Raw genomic sequence first — 18,689 nt, forward strand, 5'->3', positions numbered from 1 at the left:
GCTCCTGAGCACAGCACACAGGACGCCAGCAGCACGGTCTCAGACCTTTATTGGTTTGAAGCACGAGTCTGTACAAAAACATCTGAGGCTTCTTGTTGTTTTTGATCAATATAGAAATGAAGTGGCTCAACACTGGCCACTTTAACTGTGAGTACAAACATGCAAAAATGGCACAAACATGTTGTGATTACACTGTTTGAATAAAGCTGTGAGTTGTATGAGTGCATTACAGAGGTATGATGTGCTTTATGTGAATGAAAATAAGCCAGTAAGCAGGCTGTGTGAGTCTGATTCGCTGCAGACACGTTCATGATCAGACATAATGAAGAGTTCAGACACAGACGTGCCCATAACAACAGTCGCTGCCTTTAAACACAACATAAGAATCAAGTAATTTCATCTGCTGTCAGATTATTTCTTGATTATAAAACATTAAAAATCATAAAAATTGTCCAGCAGCGCGCACCAGAGACCAGAGGGACAAAAACCAACAACAACAATCAATCAGACTGATTCAGAGATAATCAGCTCTACATCACTGATTACAGAGGTCCTTACAGGAAACAGAAACTAATCGTCACTGACATGAAACATACAGGAAATGACTTCAGTTTGTTACGATTCTGTTTTTCTGTTGTGCTTCAGTTTGTTTTACTGTCACCAACAAGAATAAAAACTAAAACTAACGGAGCTGGTTACACAATCAGTGCTCAGAGCAGCAGCTCTCCAACACAGACACATCACAGTAACCAAACATTTACAAATGTCAGAGTTTCAGTGCTGATGGACAAAGTCTGCAGGTGAGAGACGTTATTGTCCAAAGGGGAAGAAGTCGATCCAGAAGACGCCCGGGTCATTATGCATGTCATACTGAAGCAAGTCCACCAGGTGTCGCTGCAGGTCTTTTTCGTTGTAAAGCCAAGCCTCCCTGTTCCCCACCATCCCCCCCACAGGTGAACAAAGTGGCTCTTTAACTGCCTTCTTACTCTGCTTTAATCACATGGTGCAAACATGAGTAATAATCCAAAGCACGGCTGAATATGAAACATTTTGTTCAGACTCGGTCTGGGTTAGAGTTCGACTCGGGCACTGGGATGATAATGTGACGGACTTTGGGAATGCCCAACAAACACAGCTGTGTGTCCGTCACTGACAAAACTAACAAACTGGTTTTTATTTAAAATAAGAGATAAAAATAAACCTGCTCAGAACTGGCCTCAACATTATTACAGTGCTGTTCTCACATGTTTCAAATTCCACAGAAAACTTCAAGTCTAACAGGAACATGAGATTTAGATAGATCGCCTCCCTAAAACGGGACGTCCTCTAGCTGCTCACCGCGGAGACCGGACGCAAACCTTACGTTAGCCTTTTAGAGGTGGCTGAGTCGCCATCTCCAGAGACGCAGCAGGGACGGACGTCCTCGACCTCCTGCATCAGTGGGTAACTCACCCTTATTAATAAAACTTGAAACAATGAGACGATCTCTGGACTTCAGCCGTCTGAATGACAGATTCAAATAAAAAATATCAGCAAAGAGGCGAGAATAAAAATGGCCGACATCTGCTCTGCTGCTGGTGGAGGGAAAATGAAAACATTTCAAACTCTGGCCCACATGAACCCAGACGTGGACCTGATAACCAGGCACCTTAAAGAGCTCTGTCAGATACCCGAGCGCCCCATGTATCCACAGACCTCCTCCTCCTCCTCCTCTTCATCATGAACAGTTTCTGTGGCGCCCTCCTCGGCGAGCACTGAGTCAAACGCCACCTCCTCCACAATGAAGTCTGATTTTTTCTCCTCCTCTTCCTCCTGTTCCACCCTGCCGAAAGTTAATGTGAGGAGGTTCACATCCTTCTCCTCTTCCTCCTCCTCCTGTTCCACCCTGCTGAAAGTTAATGTGAAGAGGTTCACATCCTTCTCCTCTTCCTCCTCAGGTCTTCCTCCACAGCCCATCCTCAGCTCCAGCCCAGCTCTGGAAGGACTTCCTGTTGAAATCAGGGCGTCCCGCTGAGAGTACGGCTCCTGATTGGAGGAGGGAAGAGGCGGCGGTTTGGGCTGAGTCAGAGATGATGATGAAGAGGATGAAGAGGAGAGGAGGTTCGTGCCCGCCCGCTGTGTGTACGCCCCTCCTGTGCTGGCGCTCATGCTCTCCGTCTCACCCTCGTCATCGCTCTCGTCCGAGGAGGAGCAGCTGCTTCCCTTTTTGCCTGCAGAGGGCGCCGTCTGCTCAACGTTCAGGGGGGAGATGATATAGGGATCGTGGAGCCCCGCCTCCTCCAGGTGATGGATGGTTGTCTGACACAGAGACAGAGATGAACAGTCAATAACATGAACCAATCAGACGTGCTGACATTAATCACCAGGCTGAAGTACACTCAGATTTAAAGTACTCTGTGCTGGAGGGACACAAGTATAAAATACTAATACTGCATTCCTGTTTTAATACTTTACACCTGTGATCAACAGCTCTGCTTTTTTCTTTAATAATTAAAGTATTTATTAGATTTTGCATTTTATAACAACAAATACAAAAATGCAACAACCAAAAGCAAAAACAGTGAGGTTTTAACGTCTGTTGCATTAAGCTGAAATGTCCAAGTCAGGTAGACATGTAGGTGCAGAAATTGTCCCACTGTTCCACCGAAGCTTCCGTCACATGACGTAACTTTCCCAACATCTTTTCACAAGCAACGTTCCCAATCATTCTCTCTTTCCACATTTTAAGCGTTGGAATATGTGAGTCCATCCAGTGTTCCAAAATGACACGGGCACATGTTACCACTGCAGTGCTTAATACTCTAAACTGGTGATTATTTAATTGCGGCACCTCTCCTTTGTCTCCTAGTAGACATAATTTAGGTGATCTGGGTAAGTTACAAAGTGTCCAACGCTGCAAATAATTAAATACAGTGTTCCAAACTGGAAGAACCAGCGGGCATGTATCAGAGTACCTTTGGCTTGTTGGCATTTCCAACACAAGTCATCTCTACCAATCCCCATTCGATACAGCCTTGAAGGAGTATAATAGTATCTATTAAGAATTTTTTACTGAATAAATTTCCCCCCTGGCTTCCCTAATGTATAATCCATTGTTCGACAATATAGAATCCCATGTACCTTCATCCATTGTACACCCCAGATCCCTTTCCCATATTTTTTTCAGGCTATTGTTTATATTATTTTTAATCCATGGGCTAATATTATACCATTTTGCAGCTTTGCATAGTAATGGTGGTAGTAACATAAAATTCTCTATTGGGTTACTTTCATGTGTTATTGTAACTCCTCCTTTTAAACAGTTTCTTATTTGGAAATACTTCCAAAAATGACCGTTACCCTCCAAACGAAACTTATTTTTAATATCCTCATACGACATGAAAACACCCCCTTCAAATAGGTCACTAACAGTTCTGTTACCTCTTCTTAGCCATTGTGTCCAGTAAACAGTCTGCTTACCAATTGTAATTTTAGGATTATACCACAAGGGGGCATACTTTTGTACATATGGCACAAGTTTACATTTCTTATGCACCTCCAACCATGGTAAATGGCCTCTATTTATATAGCGCTTTACTAGTCCCTAAGGACCCCAAAGCGCTTTACACATCCAGTCATCCACCCATTCACACACATTCACACCCTGGGGCGCACTGACAGAGGCGAGGCTGCCGGACACTGGCGCCACCGGGCCCTCTGACCACCACCAGTAGGCAACGGGTGAAGTGTCTTGCCCAAGGACACAACGACCGAGACTGTCTGAGCCGGGGCTCGAACCGGCAACCTTCCGATTACAAGGCGAACTCCCAACTCTTGAGCCATGATCGCCCCATACCATGCCATTTTTGAAAATTTCAAAATAGGGTTTTGCGTCTTACCCTCATTATTTACTTTTTGTGATAAAATATCAGTTGGTGTGAATGGAGATGCAAGCTCTTGTTTTATTAAAATCCAATCTATATTGTTTTTCTCTGCCCAATGTTTGCCCAATCTAGCCATTTCAAAAGAGATGCTATAATACTCTATATTGGGCAGGGCTAGCCCCCCTTCTTTTTTGGGTTGGGACAGTCGATTAATGTTAATACGGGGTTTACCACGCTTCCAAAGAAAATCTTTTATCATATTATTATAGCTTTGCAACATCCGTCGCGGGATACACATAGGCAGCATTCCTGTATAATAGTTGATCAGTGGTGCTACAACCATTTTTACTGTGTTTACTTTTCCCCACAATGTCAAATTTAGTTTACTCCATTTACCCAAGTTTTTATTGATCTTGTTTATTAATTTGTGCACACTGTTAGTCATAATATCCTCAATATTTGGGTTCAATTCATTTCCAAGATACTTCATTCCTTTGTCCACCCACATAAAGTTAAAGCCTGATATTAAGTTATGACTACAAGCTGGGAAAACTGGCATCGCCTCTGATTTATGCTAATTAATTTTGTAACCTGAAAACAGTGTCTATTTATTAATCACCTCTAATAGTGTTGTGATGGAATTAGTTGGGTCTTGGTTTAATACCAGAATGTCATCTGTGTACAGGAACAATTTGTGTTCTCTGCCTCCCCTGAATACACCTTTAATCTCTGCATTTTCTCTGATTTGAATAGCTAATGGCTCTAAAAAGATTGTAAATAGTAATGGGCTTAAATTGCATCCTTGACGTGTTGATCTGGAAATACTAAAAAAAGGAGAAAGTACCTCATTCATAAATACAGACGCTTCTGGCCCTGAGTATATGGTTCTAATCCATCTGCAAAAGTTGTCACCCATTCCAAGTTTTTCCAGGGCTGTGAACAGAAAGTTCCACTCCACCCAATCAAAAGCTTTCTGTGCATCTAAAGATATCCGGTCTTTAAGTTTGACGTCATTAGCCATGTCTGGGCCCAAACTCCGCTGCAGGTCCCAAAGTCAAATGATCACTGCAGCATTACTGAGAGCTGACAAACTAAATTCTTTCATCTGTAATAAAATGATCAGCGTTGCTGCTTTACCAGGTGTAACAATTAAGTTTAACATTCAGGCATAGAACAAGATACAAAACATGTTAAAAACACAACAGCCTTATTAAATGCAGACTACTTTGGGCCCGGAAGCAGAATTCGTCACGTCATCACTTAAAGCCAATACAGGATTTGTGTTATTTCTATTCAGCCACAGCAGGTGTAGTAATCTCCTCATATTATCGGAAGGAGATCTGATAGACCCTACTTGATCTTGATGAATAATTTGTGGTAGTACAACCTCCAACCTCTTTGCTAAAACTTTGGATAGAATTTTGCAATCCACACTGGTTAAACTTATCGGTCTGTAATTACCTGGATCAGTTAAATTCTTGTCGCCTTTTGGAATTAGTGACATTACTGCCTGATTAAAACTCAAAAGGAGTCGTCCAAATTCAAAAGCTTCATGTAATAGTTCAGTTAGAAAAGGACATAGAAAATCTATAAATTTATGATAACATTCTGCTGGGAAGCCATTTATTCCTGGCGACTTTCCAGCTTTCATTGCACGGATAGCTTCTTTTACTTCTACCTCGGTTAGGGGAGTTTCCAATTTGTCCCTAGCCTCTTGTGAAATTTTTTGTATCTTCATTTGATCAACGTCTGCACTCGGCAGATCCATACTTACTTTGTTATCGGACGTGTATAAATCTTGGTAAAATATTTTAAAAATCGTGTTGATCTCTAACCTTCAAAGCATCCCACACAATGGCCAGCCTGTCCGTAGATCCAACATTCACCTCTAAATAATATCTTATATCCTCTTTTAGGGTTGATACGAATTTTTCGTGCAGTAACATGCTTGAGTTTAGTCTCCACCTACGCGTTCTGTTCTTTTCAACATTTAGATTTATGTGCAATTCTACCAGCGCGTGTTCTGTTAAAGCTATCACACCTATGTCACAGTTTATTACTAAATCAACACATCATTTAGAAATCCAAAAATAATCTATTCGGGAATATGTTTTATGCGAGTGAGAGTGAAAGGTGTATTCTCTTTCCGCAGGGTTAACAAGCCTACAAATATCTACCACACTGAGACTCTTTATTTTAAAGCATCGCTGTCCCAGTTCATTAATGGCACTTCAATGTATTCGTCCCTCACATTATTGAAGTCTCCACCTAACAGGATCTGGCCCTTCATGTTCCCCAGCATCTTGTTAACCTCATCCATAAAATTAGGTTCATCCCTGTTTGGGGCATAAATATTGCACAGAACAACCTGAGCTGCATTAACGAGAGCCTGCAGAGCTAACACTCGCCCGTCTTCATCCCGGCTTTCCTTCAATAATACAAAGTTTAGTCTTTTATCAATAAGTATCATGACAACACGACTCTTGCTTGATACTGAGTTATGAAATACTTTCCCAACCCAATCCCTTTTTAATTTCAATGCTTCACTTTCATTCACAAAATGCGTCTCCTGGATGTATGCAATATCAGCATTATGAGACTTGAGGTAGCTAAGCACTTTGTTTCTTTTGACTGGTGTGCCACAGCATCCACATTCCCCATGACTATGCCATGGTAAGGTATGTATAAGCCTTATAACAGCTCTGCTTTAACCAAGTTCAGTCAAACTGGAGCTTACTATTGATCAGTTATTGGTAACTATTGGTTTATTATTTCTGTCATGCTGAGTCATGACTGTACTTTCATGATGTGGAGTATTTTTTACTCATGTTTCTGTGTATTTCTACTGCTTATCCCTGACTTTAAGTTTCTCCTGCGCCTCATTTTCTTGACTCTTAAATAAACGGCAGTCAGTTTTTTCCTGTTATTGGAGATGATCTGTCTCCTGACTGTCATTAAAACGTTTGTCGGGGTTTTTGGCTGAGTCAGTCAAAAATCTCAGACAGATTTCCCCTTAACGAGTGTTTGCTAATGTGGATATTTAATAACACTCAGTTTCACTCAGCTGTGTACGCAAGGTTAATGTGATGCTGGGACAGAAACGCATGCTGTTAGCTCACACACACACACACACACGCACACACGCACACGCACGCACGCACACACGCACGCACACACGCACGCACACGCACACACACACACACACACAGTGATTGTTACTATGGCTCCAGATCTCAGCCCTGAATGTCTCTCTGTCTGATTTGTGCTGCTGAGGACGTTTACTGCACACGACAAACTTCTGGTTTGCTTTGAACGCCTGGTCTGAACAGGCTGTTTACTCTGGAAGCAGCTCAGAAATCCCCCTTCATGGTTCCTCTGCATTGCTCCTGCATGAGAACTTCTTGAGAAGTGTTTCTCGCAGCAGAGCACAGTTTTCTTTTTCCTGGAAGTAATCTTGAAAAACGATGACATCTGCTCACATCATCACAGCTCTGGCGTTTAGCCGGCTGCACACGAGTCCATGTTTCGCTCTGTCCTACCATCAGACGCTCTCACCCAGCAGCAATTATTAATAAAATTATAGAAATCCCAATAATGCGTACTGCTGCAGTCGTCAGTGGATATTTGCACAGATTACATCAGCTGATACACACATATATATATAAAAACCTGAACAGACGCAAACAAAGAAGAAAGAACTGAATAAATGGATATGCAGTAGAAAAACTAAATGTATAAAATATTAAAAAACTAAAGTAAATTTAAAATGTTTCCCTAAAACTGTAACGTCAGTTACACTGATAATCAGCTCGTCTGTTTAGCCAGCTGTATGATTAACATGTTGGACAATGTTCGTTAAAATCTTCATTTCTGCAGATTTTGAAGGAAAAAGGAAAAAAAGGGCAGAGACTGAAAAACAGCACATTAGACAAAAACACAGTTTTTACAGATCCAACCAGCTCAGCTGTGAATATTCGCTATGACCGACTTTAGTCTTCAGCACCGTCTGAAGCAGCACCTCCTCCTGATCTCCTCCTGACCTCCTCCTGTCCTCCTGTCCTCCTCCTGACGTCCTCCTGTCCTCCTCCTGACCTCCTCCTGTCCTCCTGACCTCCTCCTGTCCTCCTCCTGACCTCCTCCTGTCCTCCTCCTGACGTCCTCCTGTCCTCCTCCTGACCTCCTCCTGTCCTCCTGTCCTCCTCCTGACGTCCTCCTGTCCTCCTCCTGACCTCCTCCTGTCCTCCTGTCCTCCTCCTGTCCTCCTGTCCTCCTCCTGACGTCCTCCTGTCCTCCTCCTGACCTCCTCCTGTCCTCCTGTCCTCCTCCTGACCTCCTCCTGTCCTCCTGACCTCCTCCTGTCCCCCTCCTGATCTCCTCCTGATCTCCTCCTGTCCCCCTGTCCTCCTCCTGACGTCCTCCTGTCCTCCTCCTGTCCTCCTCCTGACGTCCTCCTGTCCTCCTCCTGTCCCCCTCCTGATCTCCTCCTGTCCTCCTGTCCTCCTCCTGATCTCCTGTCCCCCTCCTGACCTCCTCCTGTCCCCCTCCTGATCTCCTCCTGTCCTCCTCCTGACGTCCTCCTGTCCTCCTCCTGTCCTCCTGACCTCCTCCTGTCCCCCTCCTGATCTCCTCCTGACGTCCTCCTGTCCTCCTCCTGACCTCCTCCTCTCCTCCTCCTGTCCTCCTGACCTCCTCCTGACGTCCTCCTGTCCTCCTCCTGTCCTACTCCTGACCTCCTGATCTCCTCCTGTCCTCCTCCTGACCTCCTGTCCTCCTCCTGTCCTCCTGTCCTCCTCCTGTCTCCCTTCAGTAACAACATCTTCCTGACCGTTGCTGATGAGGCTTCAGTCGACGATCAGCTGATCACCGTCAGGTCTTTGCTCCCCGTTTCTTAAAGACGTGACTGTCAGATGCCTGATCTCAGTGTGGTGTGCAGTGTGTAAGTTTCCAGCTAACAGCGTCTTGTTGGTGCCACTATTTCAGGTCAAACTGTGTTTTGTCATTTTTTGTAGATTTAGCAAAAGAAGCAAATGACATGTTTTTGTGAGAGAGCAAACACAACAAGCCTGAAGATGTGTTTTAAAATGAAAATTGAAATGTTGTGTGTTCATCTAGTTCATCCCTGGAGTTAGAGGCCTTTTAATTCATTGGTCAGAGTTAAATGTCAAATATATTTTAAAAACATTCCTTTAAACACGATCAGGTGCAAAGATCCGACTGTGCGAAGGAGACCCTCAGAAATATTCCCATAGGTCACTGCTGTGAAGGGTGGCTCAAGACTTTTGCACATTACTTTATTATGTAAAAGTATGAATAAATGAAATTGTGACATAACGAGTTTAGATTGTAGCTGAAATTATGAGCGAGGTGAAACGAGACGGTAGCTTTACGAGCAAACTGAGCTCGGTGTTACGGTCGAAGCGGTGAACAGACCTTTGTGGGCTGTGAGCGCGCTTCATCTGCTCGCGTGGCCTTTGCGTGTTTCCTAGCAGTGGAAACGTAGCTGAATCACATTAAAAGAAGTGCGGTGTGACAGAGAGCTGGGCACGGCGCCGTGTTTTGGAAAGAAACTGTTGGTGAGCACCCAAACCCTCCAAATTTCATGTTTGGTTTGTTGGTCACACAGCAGGGGAAAGCCCCCTCTGCATCTTGGTTAACTAAAGGCAGTTAATAATGGAACATGAAACTGCATCTATTTCATGAAAAGCGTCTTCTGATCCCCCCGTTCGCATGAGACACTACAAATATTAAAAAGGTTAACTGTAAGGACGCCCACAGCTGCTCCATCCCAGCACGCTGTCTGCACGAAGAAAATACTCAGATGAATTCAAGGTTTCACAAACTAAAGGTGACGAGGAGTCACACGGTACTCACCGACGCGTTAACAGGAGCTCATCTTTGAAATAAGCTCAGGGTTAATTCATGCTCATAAACCACACGACCTTTAGATCCCAGCAAACAGGTGGTTACGAACGTTTTTACAGATAAATAATCACGTGAGAAGACGTGATTATTGTTCTTCTGATAAACTCAGAAGAACAATGAGCCGAGAACACTGCCCTGGGGTACACCGGAGTCCCGGATAGACGGCGAAGACGTTAAACTTTCAGATAAACAACACTCACTCACAAAACCACAGAAACGCTGCTCTGGTTTCACCTCAGAGGGCTGGCCAACGTTTGAGTGCAGGCTCGAAGTAAAAGCAGAAAATAAAAGCCAAACTTAAAAGCAGCTTTTGAACACTGCACGGAGAGCGGGCCGGGGTCGGGTTCTTCCTGCGTTCCAGCTCTGAGCTCTCAGCCCTGATATGAAAACATTACTTTTATCATGAAGCGTCTGAAATGTGACCAGAGGGACGTGAGACACTGTGAAACAGAATCACTGTGAGATCTCTGTGGACAAACATGACAGTTTAGTCTCGTGAGCGCTTTAAACATGGACGGCTTGTGCCCATCCAGGAATATTAAAAGTTGTTTGCTGCCATCTGCACAATAACACGGCACGTTATAAATGGAGCGATTAGCGGCTCGGTGAGCGAGCAGCCGAGGGGGTCTCAGCGCTGCTGTGACTGAAATGGGAGCAAATGGGATTTCACTGCAGTACGAGCTGTAAAAACATGGCTGTGTTTCACCGAACTCTCCAAGCAGATCCTGCCTGCACGCTCTGACTGTGAGCTCTTTAGCAACGCCCCGAGTCTGTGCAGCTGCCTCTCTTTGTTTGTACACCACCGTTAACCGCAGCTCTGGCAGAGTTTCCGCCTGCTGCTGTTTCTTCCTGTGTCTTTACTCAGAAAACGCTGAGCGCTCGCCGCTCGACCACAAACAGCAAACAGCACGTTAACTGTTTGGCCTGCGACTCCAGCTGTAGCAGAGAGCCCGACCCTGGGTGATTCCACCACATTAGAGTCCAGTTAAAGCCTCTGATGGTGTAATCTGCACTCAGATTTCTGCTTCACACGTATCAAAGGATGTGAGATGACAGAGATGTGAAACCACAGAAAGAAAGAACACTTCACACGTTCCCACTCGTGTTCTCTGCAGATCAGCGGGAATATTTCTGATGAGATCGTTCTCGTGTTTTAGACACGCGGATCTGTTCGAGTGGAAAACACTTTGCTGTGATGAAGCAATGAGAAGTGACAGGAGTGAGACTGAAACCACGTGACTATCACAGCACGATCGTGTCACGTTTTAATAAACCAGCGTCCTCGAGTTCGCTTCAAAGACTCAAACTCAGGACCTCTGACCCGTTTGCTGCTGGATGGTGAAGTGAAAGGTCAGGTCCAGTTAGCGGTGCGGGTACAGGATGGAAACTTTATTTTATAACTGAAAACAGCTGAACTTTCAAAATAAGAGCCACTCGTCACACGGATCGAGATGGCGTTCTTTGAAACTGTGAAACAACAACAAAGGTCGAACATCAGCCAGACATATGAGCGCTGACGACTGAAACCTGAAGGAATCAGATGCTAGAATAAATCGTCTTCCTTTGGTGACGTGTTCAGTGTGTGATGCTCTGACTGCAGAACTTACCAGAACCGACGGCAGCAGCCTCCGTCTCAGACAGATGAACCCAGTCACGATCAGCAGGAAGATGCAGAACACGATGATGATCACGAACGAGCACAAGATGCCCGAGATCAGCGGGTCTGCACGCAGGAACACAGCGAGTTTAGAGATGAACATTAGTCTCATCAGCCTGAAAACAGCAACGTTTAAACGTTCACATCATGTTACAGTCGTTAGCTCCAACAACGCCGCCGGAACTGAAGGCTGCACATCTCTCAGCCAATCACCTGCTGCATAAATGACCTCCACTCTCTCTGAGGCCACGAGGCTGGACCGTTAGCAAGTCAGGCTGACCTACCTAACCCTGGAAAACCATGTGACCTCTGACCTTCTGTCTGTGCAGGTCTGTGAGGAGCAGTGTTGGGACTAACGCGTTATTAAGTAACGCGTTACAGTAACTACGTTATTATTGTGGTAACGAGCACGGTAACTAGTTATTATGCCAAAACCAGGAACGCGTTACTCGTTACTGGGATTTAGATAGGCTCGTTACTCGTTACTTCGTGTGGTGGATATCGCGGAGCTTCCACAGATTCAATAACATTAGCAAGTGGTGGAGGCCAGCAGGTGGATGAAGGAAAAGGAGGCAAGAGGAGAGACCAAGCGGCCGCCGGTCCGCGTGTCAGGTGAACTGAACTTCAGGTAAGAAGTTATGACCTGCAGTCTATCGGAGTCAGATATAAACCAAGTTTAGGTGGAGTTTATTTTCGGTATGCTGACATTTTCGTATCTGCGTGCTAGCTAGCATGACGGAGTTTCTATACAGCTGGGTGGGTGCTATGTTACTGATGTTGAACTTTATTTTGTTCATACGGTTAATTATTAGAGTTGCCAACCGTCCCGTAAAAAAAACAGAATCGTCTGGTATTCAGAGAAAATATTATTACGCGTTTCGTACTGAGGTGAAAAGGAACACAGTTTGTCCCGGACTTCAGCTACAATGAAAAAGACACAAAGCTGAAGCTGCACAGCTGCCTCTTCTTCTCTCATTCTCTCCTGTTTCCACTTCAATCATGAAACTGATCAATGATCAGCTGATCGGCTTTTCTCTCTTGTTTATTTATCGCCCACTTTGCGCCAGAAAGAGGAAACCAGCTGATGTCGCATTAAACAACAGCAGCACGTTTAAGCTTGATCAGCTGTTGTTAGAATGTATTTAATATTAATTTCTAGTATCAGCTGATGTTTGCTGGAGCCACAGCTGTAAAGCTGCTGGTCATGATATCGGTTTGGTTATCTGGTGAGAGGGAAACATGCAGATGAAACCAGGAGATGTCCTTACTGAATCATCAGAGCTGAACAGGTGATGGAGAAACAGGTTTACCTTTTAGGTGACATGAATGAGTTGAAGGGAAGTTATGAACTGTTTCTGAGAGACAAATAACACCAGGATCCTTTTCTAAGTAGCTGACAGCTGGTAACTGTGCAGGGCGGATCTAGCAAAGTGTTGCCAGGGGCCAGGTAGGGCATTAACAGGGAAAGGGGGCACAAGGAAATATTTTCTTTATTATTCTCATTTAAAATGTCTCGCTTTTAAAAAAATAATTATCTGAGTCTTACAACAAACGATTGATAGATTGATGCATATATACCACCAGAACAGTGTACATCACTGTCACAACAGTGTTTATTTTCATTCAAAGGCTTTATGATTTTTCCTATAATGGTGGGCGGTCTCTAGTCAAAATGCCGGGACGATTTTTTGTCCCAGTCCAGCTCTGTATGCAGCTCATCTGCAGTCTGGTGTTACCTACATCTTCCTATTCAGAAGGCAGAATTTCCAAGTTCTGAGTACAATCAAAAGCACCACGACTGCAGTTTTTGTGTTGGATGTAAAAAGCAGGCTAGAATCATGGCGGCGGTCAACGACGGTCCAGGCGTGGGATTTCTCTCGTGGAAATGTGCACATCATTTTTTCCTTTCTGTTGGTAGGTGGCACAGTGCACTTGTGGCAAGTAAGCAAGCTAGAAGACTGGCAGTCTGGCTGGGTATCCAGTTACGGAAGCAACACATTAACGAGAGAATTCTGAGTAAAACCAAAGTTACTTTCCCTAGTAACTAGTTACTCTGAAAGTAACGAGTAACTTGAAGTAACTGAGTTACTTTTTTAGAGAAGTAACTAGTAATGTAACTAAGTTACTAATTTAAAGTAACTTACCCAACACTGGTGAGGAGCCACAGGTTAAAGGAATCAAACTTTTCCAGGTTATACACCTTGACACTGTTGGGTATGTTTGTTTTCCTCACCACACAAGTGTGATGACCCAGGTAGTACTAGTACATGTAGTACTACTACAGGTAGTACTAGCACTGCTGTTTCCAGCCGTGACTTGCTTATCAGTCAGATTCCCTGAGGTTAGCGTGGGAAGTGTGTTTCACGGGGAATTCCCTCCATTTACAATCACAACAGAAGCAGAAGCTCAGCATGAATGTTGTGGACTAAAAGCTTTTTATTATCACCTGCATGTGTCAACTTGATTTTTCCAGTGAGTAAAACTAAATAAGTGAACACACAAACGCTGTATCTCACAGTTCAACCCGAGGGGGCTGAAACTTGGCACAGCTTTGAAAAACGACGTAAAGGAAGCAGGTGGAGCTCCACAGAGTCCTGACGTAAAGTTATTAACACGCCCTGAATGACATTTTTCACTGCAGGCTAACAGCAGTGTTTATGATGCTGCTCCTTTAGCTTCACCCATCTTCCACCTGACAGCAAGATAACTGAAATCACTGTGTGTGTGTGTGTATGTGTGTGTGTATGTATGTGTGTGTGTGTGTGTGTGTGTGTATGTGTGTGTGTATCTGTGTGTGTGTGTGTGTGTGTATGTATGTGTGTGTACCTGGAGAGGAGAAATGGCAGTCACTTGGAGGACACACAACCCGGTCCTCACATTTTGTGGCTCAAAATGTGGTTTTAGTGTCAGGGTTACAATTGGTTATGGCAGGCTTCATTTTTAATGGTTGGATTGCATAATGCTCAAAGATAGTCTCGGGGTTGTGTGTGTGTGTGTGTGTGTGTGTGTGTACCTGGAGAGAAGATGGCTGGTATTGTAGCACATTGAGGCAGGCTGAAGTGATTGCACATGCTCACCGGTCGTCTGCGCACGGGTGACTCAGTACCGCCTGCCGGGCTCCAAACGATCCCACTTATAGCTCTTCAGAGAGCGCATCTTGATGACCTGCACACACAGCACAGATTATCAGCACAGGAGGCGTCCTGCTCACACAGACTCCAACTGACACAGAAGCAGGTCTCTCATGTGACGCCTGCTCTCAGCCTACAGACTTTTTACATTTAGGAAAATATTTAAACATTTATAACAAATCAGAGTGGACTCATGACTGACTTCAAACTGTTGAAAGCCTTAGGCCACACTTTCTGTCCCAGAGGTTCAGGAGTACGTCACTGCCCATAAAGATCCACTCACAGCTAACAGATGAAAGCAGGAAGTAAACTTGTTTCTAACGCGCTTCGAGCCGACCCTCAGGACGCTCAGGTATCACCATGGTTACCATGTGAGGTATGCTCTTATGCTCATCGGCAGCTGGTGAGGACGCACGGCGAGAAATGTAATAACAGTGGGACAGAATTCCACAGCTGGATCACCATGGAAACATTAATGGAAGCAGCGGACACGAAGTGGGCGGGTCCAAAGTGGAGTTAGTATTGTGTGATTTGAAAGGTAACACGCCGTCCCGTGTCAGGCCTGTAGGCCAGGCTCCTCCCTCCTTATACTTTGCTTGAGGTAAACATTTGACCCTCAACGTCTCTGCCGTTTATTTGTGGAGGTGAAACTCAAACCGGGTGTTCTGATTGGTCTCCCTCTCTCATGTACCTCCGGCTTATCCAGGTTGCTGCTGCTGATCTGGAGCTCGTAATGGAGAATGTCGTAGCTCTTCCTGAGGCGCTCCAGCGGAGGGTGAAGATCCACGCTCAGGCTTCTGTCGCTGGGCGCCACGCTAAGCAGCGGCAGACTCAGGTGTTCTGCAGAAATCAGAAACAACAACACATGACGCACACACACAGCTCTCAGAGGGCTGAAAATAACAAACGCGTGGCGTATCAGCTGAAGACGCTCCCGTTCGTGTCCATGACACTCACCGATGGGTGTGAATATGACCGGTTCTCCAAAGACCTGGCCTCCCAGCTGAGCTCCAACCCTTGTTAAGTACCTCTCCGTTAGGACGGAGAACGCCGCCGTCAAGTTACAAACCAGAGGCTTCTGCACGCGCTCACAGCCGGCCACCGGGTTCCAGCTATGTTTTCTTTCATGACCAGAGAGGAGAGAAACATCAGATCTCAGAGGAAGTGTTCGTGATCACCTGAGCCAATATGTGCCAGAAACATGTCAGAACTTCTCTGAAGACAACGCAGACTACCATCAGGGTACCAACCAGGTGACAACAGCACACCTGCAGCTGTCAGTGTGTGAAGGCAAACCCACCTGTCAGTTGTGTATTCGACGTTATAGTAGACCCCTGGAGGTGTGCCTGGTCCCGCCTGCCATTTCAGTATATAACTGAAGTTGAGTGATGTCAGGGAGACGTTGACGGGCTTTGGGAGGATACCTACAGCTGGAACACAGACAGGAAGAGGAAGGTCAAAGGTCAGCAGGAGACCAGCACCATGAGTTATCTGACCCGCAGCACAAAATGAAACATCTTAAATCTCAGCAAAAAAAACAATAAATGATTATTATTCTTCACAGACACTCTACATAATTATTAAACAGGCAGCAGCTCTTCTTTGCCTGACAGAACTTCAGCTTTGCTCCTGCACATGTGCACGCTGTGGGAGGAGCTGGGATCTGTATGTGTGGGAACTGTGGGAGGAAATAAAGACCCAGCAAACATCTCCCCACTGTCAGTCGTTCCAGGAAAAGGAACTCTTCATGCTTCAGCAGACCATCTCATGGTCCCAACTTTGTGGGAACAGTTTGGGGATAGCTGTTCCAACATGGCTGCACACCGGTGTGCAGAAAGACATGGATGAGCTGTGGAAGAACCTGCCTGCCTGCACAGAGTCCTGACCTCAGCCCGACAGAACACCTTTGGGATGAATTAGAGACTGTGAGCCGGGTGTTCCTGTCCAACACCAGTGTGACCTCACAAATGTGCTTCTGAATGGTCCAAGATTCCCATAAACACTCCTAAACCTCTGGAAAGAAGAGCTGCAAACTGTTGCTAATATAGTGTACTAAAGATGGCTGCAGCCTCTACATCTGAAAAGCCTGATTGGACACAAGTCTGTGACAACATGAGCAACCTGCTCAGCTGATCTCTGGGCTCAGTCAACTCCTTCCTGATGATTTCATGGTCTCAGGTCTGACTGAATAACACACGCCTTTACAGTGACAAAGGAACAGGAAGCAGGGGACGGTGAGTGGATGACCACAGGCTGTCAGCCAGCCGGGACACTCAGGTGGTTCCCGAGAGGAAACGGCCTGAACTATGACACGGAGTGTCCAGAAATACGCAGAGGCAAGATCACGTGGTTCTGAGTGCGTGCTCACCTGGCAGGATCAGAGGCAGCCACGAGAGCATCCAGATGAGAGCGGTCATGACAGCAGGAGCACATCTGCCGAGCTTCCATCAGCTCCTCAACGGACAGACAGCAGCTGCTTTCACTTTCTGAGCAGGGATGAAAGTGCAGTAACAGACCCACGATTTTACTTTCTGTCTCATGTCTTACAGTTAAACACAGCTAATAAAGTTTTGACATTGAAATAAACCTTTATTGACACCCCCCGTGGTTCTGTTAGCCTCTGATTTGGCCTCAGACTTCCCTGTAAGTACAGACTGTGAGATAAATTTAACTTGCTGACCTGTTACGGAGAGATAAAGCCCCCATGAAGCGTCACTGGTCCGCAGATTCAAGTTTTCGTGTTTTTCTCAAACCGCCCACTCGCCGGAAATTCCTCCTCATCTCAGGCTAACAGGCTAACAGGCTAACGGGCTAGCACCCTCTGTGTTAGCTGGTAAAAGATCAAAGCTCCAGGCTGGTAGTAACCGATCAATGAGTCCGTGCGCGTTACCTGTCCCGGTGAGCGTCCCGATATGCGTCCGTTAGCGCTGTCACAGGACCGAAACACGCTGCTGCCGCCCCGCTGCCTTCACGGACCTCCGGTAATCCCGAACTCTCTCCTGCTCCTGTGTCGTTCCTTTGATCACTGGGACGCAACTTTACACCCAACAATGACACACCAGCAGCAGCACTTAGAAACATTTTCCACTCGGTCGCTTTGAGTTTGTTGTTGACCAGTCTGACAAATTATAAAGTGTAAACTTGGTTTGACACACAGCATTAAATACAGCCGGACAGATGCAATATATATATATATATATATATATATATATATATATATATATATATATATATATATATATATATATATATATATATATATATGTATATGTGTGTAATTTTCTTTACGGTTTATAACGCCGTCTCTTCACGAGATGTCATTAGACCGGCCGTCATGAATGCAGCACGGCGGGAAGTTGGTGATGGGAAATCACGTGATGTTGTGGAAGCACGGACGCTTAGCTGACAGGCTCCCAGTACGCTTTGAGAAGTCATGTGATATAGTTTGTGGTTATTTTCCTTAGATTTGAGGTTTACATTTAGTTTTAAATATCCGGGTACGCGCTTCACGAGCAGGTCATGTTATAACCACAACAACACACCATGGTGGAATAAAATAACGATTTTATTTCTTATTTTCAAACCCTTAAGATTATGAAAAACAAAAATGCAGTGAAACCTTTTAACACAAAGAAGTTTAGTAAGTTCTCATTTTATTTATTTGACTGAAAGTGCATATCTTGTAGCCATGTTGTTGTACATCAATCCTTGTTCTTGCTTCACTAAAAAAACAAAAAGCTGATATATACCTGCGAGTTTTCTCAAAATGAGCCGTAACTCCAGAGGTCTCCACATAAAAACCACACAAATAACATCAGCAGTCAAATGTGGCTGAAAGGCTTGAAGGTTTGTCTCAAAATAAGCCTTTAAACTGATTTTGTACCCTCTGGAAGTTGTGCTAACCTCCATCTTTGCCCTTACAAAGTTCCCATTTACATTCTGATGTAGGAATAAAATGCCTTCATGTTACAACTCTGCTGCAACAAACCACTGCAGACCTTTGCTTAATCCCATTACATTATTAAATGTCAACAGTCATACTGCTGAAGTAATCTGGAAATCCACTAGCATTATGATTTGGCTAGCAACAATATTAGCACGGGGTACAGAGTGGCT

At 44.9% G+C, this 18,689-nt stretch overlaps 1 protein-coding gene across 1 annotated transcript; it reads right to left on the reverse strand.

The window, feature by feature from the left end:
• Positions 1-32: 32 nt before the first annotated feature.
• On the reverse strand, positions 33-17,552 carry LOC116314991 (interferon alpha/beta receptor 2-like). Its single transcript, XM_039600318.1, has 9 exons — positions 17,254-17,552; positions 16,942-17,059; positions 15,874-16,003; positions 15,531-15,694; positions 15,265-15,413; positions 14,549-14,607; positions 14,456-14,496; positions 11,393-11,508; positions 33-2,298 (listed from the first exon to the last, which is right to left on the reverse strand). The coding sequence occupies exons 2-9, from the start codon at positions 16,988-16,990 to the stop codon at positions 1,663-1,665; spliced, it is 1,344 nt and encodes a 447-aa protein (XP_039456252.1). The 5' UTR covers positions 16,991-17,059; positions 17,254-17,552; the 3' UTR covers positions 33-1,662.
• Between the last annotated feature and the right edge of the window lie 1,137 nt (positions 17,553-18,689).

The sequence above is a fragment of the Oreochromis aureus genome, linkage group 16 (assembly GCF_013358895.1).
Source record: "Oreochromis aureus strain Israel breed Guangdong linkage group 16, ZZ_aureus, whole genome shotgun sequence".
Taxonomy (NCBI): Eukaryota; Metazoa; Chordata; class Actinopteri; order Cichliformes; family Cichlidae; genus Oreochromis; species Oreochromis aureus.